The sequence below is a fragment of the Gymnogyps californianus genome, chromosome 10 (assembly GCF_018139145.2).
Source record: "Gymnogyps californianus isolate 813 chromosome 10, ASM1813914v2, whole genome shotgun sequence".
NCBI lineage: Eukaryota > Metazoa > Chordata > Aves > Accipitriformes > Cathartidae > Gymnogyps > Gymnogyps californianus.
In genome coordinates this window covers 15,193,536-15,209,173 of record NC_059480.1, presented here as the reverse complement: position 1 = coordinate 15,209,173, position 15,638 = coordinate 15,193,536, and the positions used below count along the sequence as shown (strand labels likewise).

Here is a 15,638-nt window from a genome sequence, read left to right as displayed (position 1 = left end):
TTGTGACCATAAAAAACAAAGGTTATCACATTTTACTTCAACATACACTATGATGAGCTTACACGTGCAATTTACATTTTTGTAAAACTTTCAGTGTTATTTTAACATATCAATATTTTTACAAGTTTGTAGTCCACATTACGAACACAAAAGATAGTCTCCTTGAAAGGCACCCTCAATCTGAGAAATGCACCTTGCATGAATGGAAGCTGATGCAATTTACACTTCTCCAGTAGCTTGTGGCTGAACCCTTAAATACGAAGTCATCCGCATAACGTACAACAAATGTTTGGGTAAGACACACAAGCTAAAAGAACTATGGAAGATCAAAAATCCTCCAGCTATATTTTGAAAGGAGTTAAGGTTATAATTTGTACTACAAACAAAGCTTAACACTTTAGTCAACTAACCAAGCTCTAACAATAAGAATGACATAATAGTTTAATGAATACATGGAAATTTTACAAGTACACGAGCTAAATTTTAACAAAGCCCTCCACTCAATACCTACTTTATCACTTCCCATCTTGGGCTTTCTGTTATAATACAAGCTTTTGTTTCTGTGTTTAGGCTTAAGGAAGACCATTGTATCCAACAATCACCAAACCAAAATTGTATTTACATTTGTAGAGTGTATTCTTTGTAAAGTATACTTTTTGCAGGCTGCAATAGCAATTGCAATGTTTATAGCAGAATACATGCTACATTAAGGAAAGATAATTCTACATCTAACAATAAACTCAGTATTGCAATTCATCATGATAACAAAGTACCACAGCCAATACTATACTCAAAACTTACTTCTAACTGGTCTTCAGATCGTTATTTTCAGACCACTTAAAAATTTGTTGAAGACATGTTAGAAGAGAATTTAGGAAAGCAGTCTGTCATATCAAGGACAACTAGTCAAGCACTTCACCACCTAAACTTCCCGACACCTCATTTATCTTACTTCAAGCAGCAGCTATTTACTTCAACGAAAATTTTCAACTGATAAATCAAGCACCAAAAGTGAAAATTGGCCAAAGCTTGTTCCCACTTTCAGGCACACAGAAATACAGTCTTTCCTTCTTTCCTTTTTAGATTTCTGGATCTCCTACCTGGCTGCCATGAGGGAAAGAAGACCTGTCCCACAGTCAGGGAATCCAATAAAGCATACATTTATTTTAGGTGCTTATTGTTTCTTTCCTCTCTTGGAAGAGTATACCAGACATTTGGGTTAGAATTCACAGACTTTGAGAACAGGGACAATGAAATGTTTTATTTATTCTTGGAAGAGAAAGTTAAACTGTTTCAAATACGTTAGGTAAGGCATGGCGCCATTACAGCCAGTGTGAGTTTTCAATAGCTGAGCACTGAAACTGTTTCCAAAAAGACGTTCCTTTCTTGCATGGGGTGTGAATTTTACTCAGTCCTTCTATTTGATTAAATAGCCAGGAGTATTATGGTCAGATAATGGAGATGGCAAAGATGCCCTATCCCAGCACCAAGAGAACCACAAGTATTCTAGCGGACAACTGGGAGTCTGAAGACCCAGATCTAGCAACAATGGGTCCTTTCAAGGAAGCATTTCCCCTCAGGGGCTGTGCCAAGAGCCCAACCTTTCCTGTGTGGCTGCCGCCTTATTGTGCAATGTAGAGTATCTGCTTCCTGGGATATATTTGCTTTTGTAGTATGGATGCTCAGTAAAAGGCAGCAATGACTTTTTTTCTTCTTCCTCTAAATTCTTGGAAAATATTTTTGAGGTTAACGTAAGAACATTTGAATCAAATTTCTGTTCACCTACAAGGAGATTATCGAGCACAACCAGACTAATCACAAGAGACGAACTTTCCTCTAAAGTTTAGACATTTAACTTTTATTTCCTCAAAAGCACATATAGTTGGCATACAGCTATGACTACAGCATAATTTGAGAACCAGTCATACTCATCATAAGCAAGCAATCTGCTTTAGCGTCTTTCTTTCCCATCATAAGCACGACTTAGTACCTTTCATTGCTTTCAGCCAAGCATTCTGAGACAAAGCAGCAGTATTTCTTCACACTTTCCTGAAGTCATCATGTAAAACTTTAAGAATCTTTAAGTTCAACTATGTGGCTGCTAAATGCACACACATAGAGTATCTTCCAGATTAACAGAAATAGCACCAAATTGTACTCACTTCTAAAAATTTATTCGATAAGAAGATCTATACATGCAAATAGGTTAAACTTCAGCACTTAAACCCGGGTTTTCTAATGTTTACTGAAAGTACAATTTTTTTAAACAGTCATAATAAATTGATACAAAGCCTTAAGTATGTGGCACATTCACTTTACTTAGATCAGAAATACTTCAAGGAAAGAGCTCTTCTTGTGTGTAGCCAATCCACCAATCAATAGAAATACTATGCATGACAGAATTTAACACAATTTAAGATGTCAAGCAGGACAATTTATTTGCCGTGATCAAATTCTAATAACTGAAACAAGTAACAGAAAAATCTGCAAACAAGTTCCACTCAGAGATTAGACTGCTGTAGAAGATGATTTTCTTATGCACAGGAATTTATACAACCTGACAGCTTAGCTTCTGAAAATGATTAGTTTACTCTCAGAACTACCATATGAGGTAAGATGAGAAATCTGAGGGGGAAAAGTTCCACACTCTATGTCCATGAACAGAAGTTTGACAAAGACAAGAAGAGAACAGACGTACAGGACTAACATTTAACTCAATGCCTCCATGCCTGTAATGTAAACTTTGGCCCACGTCCATCTAGCTACTATGTCCCAGTCATTCAGAACAGTCCTGCAAACCCAGAAGAGCTTTAGCAATTTAGTAAACAGTTATCCCTCAGAGAAGGACTTCTACAATCCGTGAAGTTAAGTGAACTCACAGCAGCCTACTACAATACGTTTCATCATTGCCTTGAACAGCTCAGTCTAAATGATACTTTGCAGTGCTTGGGTACCTCTTGGGAATGATTTCCACAGCATCAGCAGTGGGAGACATCTTCTGTATAACGGAAACAGACTCTGCAATAATCTGACACGTGATCTCCCTTCAACTGCTGCAATCTTCTCAGGACTGACGACAGTCAGTAAAGGTCTTCAGACTTGCTTCTCCCAGTAAGCAACAGCTTTTGGTTATCGCTCCATTTAGAGTTAACTTTTATCCTGCACACTTACCTAAAAGGAGACATTTTCCTTTAACATAGCATGTCTAGAGCAATATTTACATCCACATTTGAGCTACCTTTTTTAGAATTTTTTTTCTGTCCTAGCCTATAAACTTTTTTATAACAGTACTAAGAGATGTAACTGTATCCATCTTCTCTGTTGTAAGAAGGAAAGTTAGTTTTCTTAAAACCAAGACTGAAATGTTGTAAGTACATTAAATGTATCAAGGAGCCCTCTTTCCTCAAGCGTTGACGTCACTAACTGAAATATCACCACTGTCTAGCCAAATACTCAGAAGTAGCCTCTTCTCAGATACCTCTGGTCCAGCTGCTCTACTCAGATCTCCCCCGTCAGCCTTGTTTTTTCATAAATGTTAGGTGAAAACAGAGGTCAGCTTTCTAAGGCACCGTTAAGGACTGCCACGATCCTCTACATACATTAAATGTGTAAGTAGCTTTTACTCTATACCCTTGGAACGAAAGTAACGAAAGAATAGAAAGCCTGGCTGAAGGCTAACAGAGCAACAAAATAACAGTCCCCAAAAGGTCAGATTAAATGTGCACTTAGCCCAGCTTCCTGAAGAGTAGCAGTCAAGGAGACATCACAGGTAGAGTCGTATAATGATACTACCCAGCAGACTCTCTCCAATCCCAGCGACTTGCAGTTCAAGAGCTTCGTGAGCCAAATACCATATCATCTTATTTAATACTAAGTAGATTTTTCTTAATTTTTTTTAATTATTTTGGGGCACATTTTAAGCTTGCCAACATCCTGCAAAGAACGCCCGAGTTCATGGGGAAGGATTTTTTTTTCCCCTTATTTTGACCCTCCATCTACTAGTTTCAGCTGAAGTCTCCTACGTCTTGTATTTGAAGGGGCAGTGAAGTCATGCCTTATTTACTCCCTCCCTGCCACCTATGATTCTTTTATAAATTGTTTTATCCCACACCCTTCAGTCCTCTCCTCTCCATGCAGAAATGACTAACAGCTTCCCTTACAGAGGTCATTCCATACTTCTGATTGTCCTTGTCAGCATCTTTTACAGTTCTGCTATGCATCTTTCTTACTATGTCTCATCCCCCATAAGATGGCATGTGGCAAGTAACACATTAATGTCACAAATAAATTAGAAAATAGTACACTACACAAATAGCTAATTAAGATTAGTTAAAAACCATTTTTCAAGAGCAGAAGTGTTTGTTTTCTCTCATACATATCCAGTCTTTACAGGTAAGTGGAAGAGAAGTCACACATTCTTAGAAGCACCTGCTGGTTACATTAAGTGCTGATGTTAAAAAAAATCACCTATGGAATAGAAGCATTAACTACTATTATGTATATTACAAAAAAAATATATTCCATGTGGACATGGTTCTGGGCAACTGGCTCTAGGCGGCCCTGCTTGAGCTGGGGGGCTGAACAAGATGACCTCCAGAAGGCCCTTCCAACCTCAACCATCCTGCGAGTCTGCAACTCCACTTATCATACCCAGTACATTTTCATAAAAGAACATTCAAACAATGGTGGCTCACAAGATTAGAGATTTAAAACAAACATTTTAATGACTTTTCATAAGTCATCAAGGAATTAAACTGGCAATTACATAGTACTAAATTCCTCATCATCAAGTCCCAGATCCCTGAAATATCTCTAGAACATGAGAAGTTCCCATCAGGACTATCCCCACATGCCATTTCTGATGAGCACAAGTCTTTCAGGATTTCTGGTTTACAGGATGAAGCTAATGCTTCTATTCCAGATGGTGCCACAGCATCCAAATCCCCACCCCTGTCTTACACTTCAAATCCCACAGTAAAGGGATCAAGGGCAGAGCACAGAATATATCTGAAAACACTTCAAACATAAAGTAAGCAATGGTTTTTTAGCCTGGCTTTCTACACAAAGGAGGAGGGGGTGGACATTCACAGTTTACATAAAAGTGACCACAGGGCAGCTCTGTCAAAGTTGACACCTCACCCTGAAGCTTCAACTGGATCATAAGACTTAACCATAAACTGAACCCCTTGCAGATGCTCTGCAGAGTTCTCAAATTCATATGCTCCTTAGAGAAACCACAGCAGAGCAGCCTGATTCCAGATGCAGTAGGCTTTATCCAAGATACCTAGCAAACCAGTGTGATTAATACAATTAGAAATCCACACATGCAACTTTGACAGACATTAATTTAACTCCCATCTTACCTGCAAACATACCAACAACCTCGCAGAGTTTTTAAAAATGCCTTCGTTTATCAAGGCAGAACAAAAGAACTTAGGAAAGACCCAACTTACAACACTATCACAACTCGTTGTATGAATATGCACTTCGGTTTCTCCTTGGCCACAGCACTCAGGAAAGGACATTCCCAACCAACTACTTTATCTGAACAAAAGCAAAACAATCAAAAAGGTTTTGAAAAAGACTGAAGCTCTGAACATTACCTTATTTCTATGGAACATTAAGAAGAGAATCAGCCACAAGTTACTGTATTTTTACTATCTTTCAAGCTGATGTTATAGGTATCAAGCCCATTTTCATAGCTGTATTTAATAGATTCACTACCACACTTTCAAAATTAAGAAATATTAACTTAGCTAAAATCAGAATTAGCATCCAAGGAATGAGGATGCTCCCTGATGGAGGAAAGCATAGATATAAAACACACACTTCAGGAATCTAGCAAAGCTAAGATGGGAGTGAAACAGTGAAACACCAAGCAGATGATTCACCACAAAATACTGCCCCATGAACTTAGCAAACTCAACTGCCTAGGTATAGCTTAATGTCCACAACATCAAAAACCACAGTCTTCAAGGAAAATGAGCTTTACGAAAGGTGAACTACTTCAATGTAGCAGTAAGTCAACAGAAAGCATTTTCTCAGGGTGCACACCAAAATATTCTCAACCTGATACAGCTTCTGTTGACAGTAGCTAATCAACCAGCACAATTACTCTCTAACTATAGTCTGTGTAAGTTCTCCTACCACATCCATCAATGTCACATATAACAAGTGTTACCTGACTTCAGCTGGACAGACAACTATGGCATTTAATATACTATTGCTTCCCAGATATTTATGCCATCGGAGGATAACAGCAAGCAAAAGAAACTGAGGCATTCTACGTTTGTTCCACATGTAAGATGCAGACTATGCAAATTCAAAATACTTTGTACTGAAACCTGAGCAAAACACTCCTATGACCCATTCTACCACAGGAGTTATGTGGACCAGCAATCTCCAGCAAAGAGACAGCAGCGATTTAATGCACCAGATAATCACTACTGAAATGACCACAGGCTAAGAATGGGTGTTTCAAATGCTACTAGCATACCAGCACCAGCTTGAGGCACAAAAATCCTTCATAACGCATGCTCAGAACGCAATTATGCCAAGAGTCTTGCTACTGACAAAAGCTGTCTCTCTGGGAAAGGGATGTTGCTGGATAAAGGAAAAGGTGCCACAGGGAAGAGCGCTACAAGGATAACTACATTTGCATGCTACACAGTAAGGACTCTGTCAAGCTGACAAGACCTTAAGTTATTTTTCATTGTGTTCTCCCCCTACAAAAGGCATACAATTTGTGTGGTGAAACATTATGTGTATTCCTACATTTTTGCCTGTTTATGACTATAGTAAAGCTATTTCTGCTGAAAAAGACATGGTCGTAAGAAAATGCAATTTATATTGCAAACAAAAAATAAAATTTGTAAGTGAACTAACGAAACTAAGTGAACTAACAAAACTTAAGAAGTCAGGAGCCCGAGTACACTTTCAACCAACAGAGACTGCACAACAGTGAGTGAACAGAAGCACTTGGAAAACCAGAGACATTACATCTGCCTCTGCTCCAGACTCATGCCTTTCACCATGGGTTGATCTCACCCAAGTACTAGATAACTGTCGCAGCAGTACAATTGTGCAGAACAACTAACAGGCAGAAGCTGTGTTTCATCCATACAATGACGGCATTTAAAGCCTGCCTGTCCAAACTGGAGGCAAAACCATTACTCCTTTTCACACCACAGGTCTTCAATATTGCCAGTATTAACTCTCAGTAGATTGCCTCTAGCAATAAAGCATGGCTATGATGCAGGAAAGTAATGTCAAGACCCTCTCTTGAAACACTACTTAACTTTTTTGTGGTCCTTGCCAAATGGACCAACTGAAGATAGGGTTAATCCAAAGAATGCACTCCGCAAGACTGCACATTTGACAGCCCTTTTATGTTCCTGTTTGAATTACCAGTTGGTCTGAAAAGAACTTTTTGCTGGCTTGTCAGATCTGGAGTACTGCTATAGTGACAGAAGCACCAGTTTTAGACAGCAGCACCCTCAGCCAAAGACTGCTCAAGCCAATGGAACAACCCTTTGAATTCACTGGGCTTCGGATCAAGCCTTCACAACTTAGTGACAATGGCAGATATGTTAAGATTCCTCCACTCCTCCAAGATAAAAACAGTTCCCCTGTTTGAGAAACAGACGTAAGAAAAACTATCCCTCTGCTCAAAGAAAAAAATCTCTAGCAATTCAACAGTAATAGGACTTTCAGGAAATTCACCTGTACCCAAAAGTTATACAGTTCAATAAATACTGTTACGGGGTGAAGGTAAAGTCAGGCACCTAATGCAACATAACTGCCAACACACCGCACAATCTCCACATTGGAGGCCAACCCTTATCTACGTCATTGAACTTTCAGCTCCTGCTATCTACTACTGTATTAAACGTATTTTCCAGAAGATAAGCTCTTGCTGTTGTTGACGTTAAATGCTGTGGCAGTTCTAAAGGCCAGAGTTCACAAGGGTAACTGTACTTTTCTTCATTGATTTGGAGATGTGGTATGACAGCAAAATGCATAGGATTAATTTAAATGTTTCCACACATTCCAGTTGTCTTATAAATCAATCGCTGAAATAGAAGGAATAGTTGGATCCTTTGTTTTGTCATGCAGTCTACTGCAGACAATCAAAAGCAATTATAAAAGTGCATTAAAATAATGATATGTAAAACAGCATGGCTATACTCGCAGTTGGACTTTCCACTTTGAAATCTGTCTGCCCTCACTTAGGCTCCCTGTACTGGTGAATATATCAAAGTACGTGTCCTTCAAAAAGATTTTCAAAGCCAAAGGTGGACCTTTCTAAGTATGGATCAGAAGCATTAGGATTACCACCTGAGTCTAAAGCAGTAATCTGAAGCTACTAAGACTACTAAAATGATTGAAAATTCCTCAGTCCTGTGTTACGCTGAAGTTACACACACACATACACACTGCCATCCTATAGTACCTCCACCATGGAGGTTTAGAACATCCTGACAGCACAAGAAAACCTGCTCCATTTGCAAGAGGCAGCATCCCAGAGAAGAAACATTCAGAACACCTTATGTTTCTAAACAGATACAAGCACCACAGTCTAGCCATTTGAACCTGCGCAAAGTCTAAACTCGCATGATATGACCAAGCGATGGACAAAAAGAATCCTGTGTATTTCCCCCTCCTTGGCCCAAACTTGACACAAACTAAAACTAGAATCCTATAAAATGAGATGAAAGGGAGATCAACAGGGAGTTTAGTCTATTCCCCAACCTAAACCAACTGTACCAGCCTTTCTCAACACATGAACTTGTTCTTCATGGCCACCGATAAAAGACTTCTTAAAGTACCATTTTTACTGTGAGAAAGTTAAGCTTAATCGGTGTTTTCCTTGATGAAACTCAATCCCATTTCAACCTGCCCATCATGGTCACTGAAAATAGCATTTCCTTCTTACAAATGTTTTAAATACTTGAAGTCTCTTACATTCCACTTAACCTCCTCATCTCTTGCCAAAATAACTCTGATTTTCTTCCATCTTTATGAAGTTGTTTCCTCGAACTCTGATCATTTGCATTTCTCTCCTCTGAACTTTCCAAGTGGTCCAAATTGTTCTTGAATTTTGGCACCCAAAACAGATGCTGTCTGCACACTGAGAGTATACCAACAGCAAATAAAGCCGATGGATTTAAACTTTACATCTCACAGACAATACTCCCGTTTAAATATCCCAGTAAAATATCTGCCTTTTCTGCAAACAGCATGACACTGACTCATGTTCAACTTGTGATCCAGTACACCCCCAGGTCCTTTTTCTAGTACCTAACCAGTTATTCCTCACCCTGCATTTGCACAGCTGATAATTTCTGCCTAAGTGCAGTACACTGCATTTGTCCCTATTGAATGTCATCCTATTTTTCAGGTCATTCTGAACTCTCATCGTGTCCTCCAACACATAGTCCCTGAGAATTTAATAAGCACATTTAATCAGCCAGTTGACTGATGCTTTCATTAAAGGCAACTGTACCCAGGACAGAACCCTTCAACATAAACTCTCATTTCAACACTGAATCATTAATTACTGTTCTCCAAATAGGATCACCTACCCAATTTTGCACGTTTCCTAGACTACTTTCCCCAGATCATGTCTCCATTTACTTATGAGGCCATTAAAATGTGGAAAACCTTATTAAATAAGTAACTCAATCAATCAGGAGACAAGACCTCCACTGCTTCTGCCATAGCCACAAAGCCTTCTGCTCTGCAGTAAAAAGGTATTAGACTTTGGACGCAATTAGTTTTCCCACAAATCAGTTCATGCTGTTATTCTTCTCATAGTTATCTTCCAAGCACTTGAAAATAGAATGTTTGCTTATTAATCTCAACTGATGGAAAAAGCTGAGATAAAGTGAACTGTCAGACTTCTACTCCTCTTCCTCAGCTCTCTTCCATTATAACTCTCTGAAGACTTGTCCTTTGCCAGTCTTCTAGTACTTCTGAGTATTTCTAGATAATATTTTTGCATTTTTTGAGCTGTTTTGAGAATCGTACGGTGAAACTTATCAGGGCCAGCTAATGCAGGAACATCTAGTGGAAGTACACTCTAGTGTAAAATACTACCTCATCACAAGTATTAATAAGATTAAGCATCTGCATGACACTATGTTAGAGAAGACAAGCAAAATAGGCAGTGAGCACTTTAAATGTTCTGCACCTTCTGTAGATACATATGTTCTCCACTGAATCCACAGAGACATTTCCCAATCCTTCTCCTGCTATTACCGTACTTCTACATGAACCTTGCTAGCTTTTACGCCTCTTGCTAGTTGCAATTCCATTTGCACTTTGGCCTTTCCAATATCTGCCTCTACTATTCTTTTATACACGTTCTTCGTAACGTGACTTACTTTCACACTCTACATGCATTTTTTTCTTGCATCCGAAGTCAGTAAAAGCTCATAATATAAGTTGGTCTTACTGCTTTCTCCATTTCTCAAAAACCTTCCCATCTTGCTGTTCTGTCTCCTACCCTTTATAAGGATCACCAGCTCTGATTTCATAGCCATTGCCATTTATCACCTTTCATTTTGACATCCTCTAGCTAGAATAAATTCTAAAGGAGTTGCCATTTTTGTTGCTGTATATACCTTCCAAACTGAAAATGTCACCATCACATAACTTTGATAAAGGTCAAAGAAGAAAGAGTTAGGTATTTTGATTTTGAAGCATGGTCTTTTGGTCTTAAATACCACATAAAAATCTCAATCCAACTAAGTAGTAATGGACTTGCTACCGTTTCCAGTACCTGGTCCCTCTTCCAAAGAGCTGCTTTAAGATGAACAACGCAATGCCACAATTCTAATAAACCAGAACCACAAAAAGGCCTAAATTCTTTCAAATGAAAAATACACAATGAAAGAATGAAAATACAGAATGAATGCAAAATGCAGCTAATTCTAGTAGGACTCATAGGATTACAAACACGATTGACACTGCACCACTTCAGAGCAAGCAGCTAGACTCCACGGCCACGCAGACTCCTTCCCAACCCATGCACAGCGCTCCATGCAGATGGTGCTGAAGTTATATATTTTAGAAAAGGAGCACCAAGATACAGAACTTCAGATTTTTGTGTAGATCACATCCATAACTCCTGAAAAGTAACTGTGAATCACCCATCCTTTTTTATTTGTCTGCCTTTCAGCTACCAAAGATTAAAGTTTACAGTCTTATTTCAATCAGGAATAAAGGTGTCAGACTTGAGGCTATAATACAACTACAGTTTACTACAAACTGAACTTTTATTCTCTGCTAAGCAGATTATTAAACAAAGGAAGTAGCTTTTTTTATGAATGAAAACTATTTTTAGCTCATTGTGTAACAGTGAAAGGGAAACACTTTAGCATTACTGTTATTTAAAATATTTTTTTAAAAGTCTAATAGGGAAATTAGGATTTTTGAACTGGGATTTGTTTTGTACGAACTCTCCCATGCCAAACATAACCAGATCCAAGCACTAGTCAGAATGTTGGGGGTTTTTTGCCACTGAAAGAACACAAAACCTACTGATTTGCACAATACCGTGCCTACAGACCCAAAGCAGGTTTGGCCATACTAGACGCCATGCTGCGGAGACTGGTAATCCCTGCGCAAAAAGGCATACACTTGCATACATACTCAGTTCTCCAATGCAAGTCTTAAAGCCATTCAAAAGCCGAGTCTAAACGTACACTGCAGAAGCATACATTTTTACATTACGCTGACGCTGTTTGGGCATTGAGAAAATAAAATCTAAGGAAGCCCTTTTTCTAATTTCCAAAACTCAAGAGTTTTAGAAGAATTAACTAAAGGACTTTGTTTCACAAGGTATTAAAGGAATGAAACCTCTTCCCTCCATGCCAGCTACCATCAGGTTCATACCAGACAGACATTTAATGAGGAAAGTGTTAGAACAGTTCTTCCTGGCCTGCTGTTAAAGATGCTTAAGCGTACCACTCAACTCGGACATTTTTCACACCAGAAGTAATAATTCCGACAACAGACCTTGGACAAGCTAAGTCAAAGTAATCTACTGTTAGTACTTTGCAGAAATAAAGCAAACAGTATCTGAAGGTTTCCAGAAAAAGGAACAAGGGTGCAATAGTCAAGACACTTGACAAAAACCGTGCCTTTCATGTCAGTTCCCAGTTCTAGTACAGATTTCCTCTATGACCTGGGCAACCCACTTGGACCTGGCTTTAACAATAAAAAGGTATTTTACTCCCACAGAATAAATGGAATTTGTCTCCATATCACTGAAAATCTGTGTCTTGTTGACTGCTTTATACTCCACACAGAAGACACTGAGGATACCACCTCCTCAAGGCAAATGAGAAAAATTAATCTGAGGGCTCCATGTCAACACAGACTTTTTTTTCTTTTTTTTAAATAATTTATTAGGACCACCGCAAAACAGCTTGTCTGGTGCACCACGCCTGTCATAGCACACTAGCAGAAGAGGACTGAATCATGAAGTTTCTCAATCATACTCAGCCATCATGATGCAACTTCCCTCCCTGCTAGGCAGCCCACACAGTCCCCTGCCAGGCATTGCATGCTGCCTGACCAGGCAGCTAGGACCTTTCATCCCTCTCTCTTCAGGTTAGGGATGATTTAGTGCCTGCCCGAGTCATCAAGCCCTCCCTAGAGGAGAAAGGGATGAATGAAAAAGAAATACAGTAACAGACACTTGATTCTAGAAGACAACTAACAAAAAAAAATTAAGGGGTAAGAGCACAATGAGCTCAAAGTCTAGAGAGCACTACTGGAAGAAACCAAGCGGAGCACCTAGAACAGCACCACTGCTCCTGGGAGGTATTCAGGAAGGCGGCAGCTGCTGTCCAGTGGCTCCGCTGGAGACAGCGTCGGCAGAATTGCTCAGATCCCTTTCACTGCTTTCTCCTCCTTATGGCATGGACAGCCAGCTTTGGCCAAAACCAAAGCTAACAAGATCTCTCTTACCCATTTTCTGAAGCACTTTAAAAGCTGAGTACTTTGGAGCACATCAGTTTTTCCTAGCTGACCTAGGTGCTCGCACTGGAATGCTCCATGCTGCCAGAAGACAGTGCTCTTCCTCACAGGTGACTACACCAACAATACATGACATTTTTATTTCACCAAGCTGTCTTAATGATATGCTTCTTAGAAGTCAGGAAAGTTAAGTCAGTACCAATAAATTTCCAAGTCAATTATACAGTTCAAAGTTTACATAGTACATCTTCTTTAAACTTTGTAAAATTGTGTTTGTAATTAGCCAACAAGAAAAAGCAGCTTACAAAACCAGCAGTAGGTAGCCCCTACTGTCATGCTACATACCAAGACAAACATTTCTTCAGTGTAAATGCAGTCAAGATCTATTGCTGTCACCTGTGACAATGCTACATGGACACTGAGTTTATGACGGCCTGACTTACACCATAGAGTATATTTAAATAATGCCAAAAAAAGCTGTTTCTCCACAGGTTCAAGAAAATCAACATTCTACAGGAGATAACCGTTGTACAAGTCAGTTTTACTTTAATAAAAGGTAAAAGTAGCACCTCTTTCAGATATGATGGAACTGATGGCAGAAAAATATAGCTAACCTGTCTGAAAAGCCAGTGTGCGGACAAATCTCATACATACAACGGCTGAGTCACCTACAATAAAAAAAAAAAAATACAGTCAGAGGAGTGAATAGGCTAAATGAAACTTAATCTTAATTGCCCTACCTAAGAAAATACCTACAGTTCTAGTGAGTGCATACAGCAAAGAAAACACATTAACAAATTCTAAAACTTGAACAAAATTCTCAGCAAGCTCAGATGAAGAGGAAGCAGTCAGTCGGTGTGGCCACACAACTATCAGCACTCATGTTAGAACAGTTTCGAGTTAACCATCTCCCATTGCTGGAGGCTACGCTATCTCAGCTGAGGGAGACAACAGCTTCTTGAAGGGCTCCAAAAGCATGCTCCAACCACAGCACCTGCAGGGATACACAGATCCCAGCGGGCAAGCCGGAGCACTAGTGGTAGCAGCAAGCTTTTAGTGCCAATACTGCAGATACTCAAGCTCTTCTTCACCTTAAGTATCAATGCAGTTTTTAAAACTGCCTCGTCAATTCCGTTTCAATTCTCAGTGTTTAATTCACCTAGCAGTTGTTTATCCCTGAACAAGCACAAACAGGCCCCCTCTTTGGGACGAAGCAGTGGTTGTCAGAGGTGCCTGCAGTGTGAGACCACCATCTCCACAGCCCAGCTGACAGAAAAGTACTCTATGACCTTTGTCAACAGCAGCACAACGCACTGACTTATCTGCCGAAAAATGGATGAGACGCATGGAGTCCTCATCTCGTACTGTGCTGGGAAAGTTTCTCTTTGGTACATGATCACTAACGCTTCCTACCGACCCCACGACTACAAAATAAAGCGACACGTGCCCAAGCAGCGAAATGCTTTATGCACCGGTGTTCCGTAACCAGAACCCGCAGGCAGAACTGAAAGCCGGGCAGAGCAGACGGAAGAAGCGCAACCGGACTTCAGCCCGAGCCGCTGAAGCAGCCACCGAGAGCCCAGGGCAGCCTCGGGGGCGGACCGGCGCTGCTAGCGCGAAGCCGGGCAGCGGGAGGGGAGCGGGAACCACCGGGCCGCTGGGAAGGCGCCGCACGTGTCCGGAGACCGGCGGCCGGGACACCGCGGGCAGCCGCGCACGCTGCGCACACACTCTCAGCCACACGCCCGCCCCTTCCCCGGGCGGCGGGGGCTGCCCCAGCCGCGGGACCCGCTCCCAGCAGCGCGGGGGCTCGCTATTCACGGCAGCGGCCCCGCCGCGACCTCCGCGCCCGAGCCGGGCGGCCCCGCGGGGGCTGCTGCGGGCAGAGGAGGGGCCGGCGCGGCTGAAGGGCGCTGCGGGCGGCCGCGCCGAGCCCGAGGCGGCGGGGGCTGCGGGGCGCCGCTGGAGGCGAGGCGAGGCGAGGCCCGGCCCGGCCCGGCCCGGCGCGGCCCGCGGACCCTCCCTCACCTGACGGGCCGGGCCGGGCCGGGCCGGGCCCGCCGCCCCGCGGCCCCACTCACCGGCGGCGCCCTCAGCTGAGCCCCATGCCGGCGGGGCGGGCGCGGGACCGGAGCGGGACCGGCTCTCCCCCGCCCCACCCCACCCCGCCCGCCGCCCGCGGCTGCCTCGTGAGGCGCGACCGGATCCGCCGCCAACCGGCTCCACGCGCCGGCCGCGCTGGGCGGGGGCAGGGAGGGGCGCGGAAGTGACGCCACCGCGACACGCCCCCCCCCGCCCCGCGCGTCACGCGCCGGAAGACCGGGGTGCCGCGCGGCTCCGGGGCTGGGCGGAGCCGGCGGAGGGGCGGGGCCTCGCCTGGGGAGGGGGCGGAGCTTGGGGAGGGGGCGGGGGCAGCCGTGGGGCAGGGGGGAGGCACGGGTGGGGCGGGGGGACGTGGGTATGGGGGAGTCTGTGGGGCAGGACAGGGGGTCTCTGGGGCAGTGGGGTCCAGGGAGGTGCTCTGGACAGGGGTGGGGGGCCCTGCGAGAGCAGGCCTGGGGCTCCCTGGGGACCCGCCCGTGTGGGGCAGCGCCGGTGGTCTCGGCCGGGGATGGCGGTGGGCGCTGGGCTGCAGGGCCTCGCTCCAGGGT

General features: G+C 42.6%; 1 protein-coding gene across 1 annotated transcript in view; it reads right to left on the bottom strand.

The window, feature by feature from the left end:
• The window catches only part of ATP13A3 (ATPase 13A3), a 59,913-nt gene extending 44,803 nt beyond the window's left edge, over positions 1 to 15,110 (bottom strand). The window contains exons 1-2 of the mRNA XM_050902624.1: positions 15,069 to 15,110; positions 13,602 to 13,655 (exon numbers count right to left, since the gene is read on the bottom strand). Coding sequence (XP_050758581.1) covers positions 13,602 to 13,639 — 38 coding nt within the window. The 5' untranslated portion in view covers positions 13,640 to 13,655; positions 15,069 to 15,110. The remainder of the gene's footprint in view (positions 1 to 13,601; positions 13,656 to 15,068) is intronic.
• Positions 15,111 to 15,638: the final 528 nt, after the last annotated feature.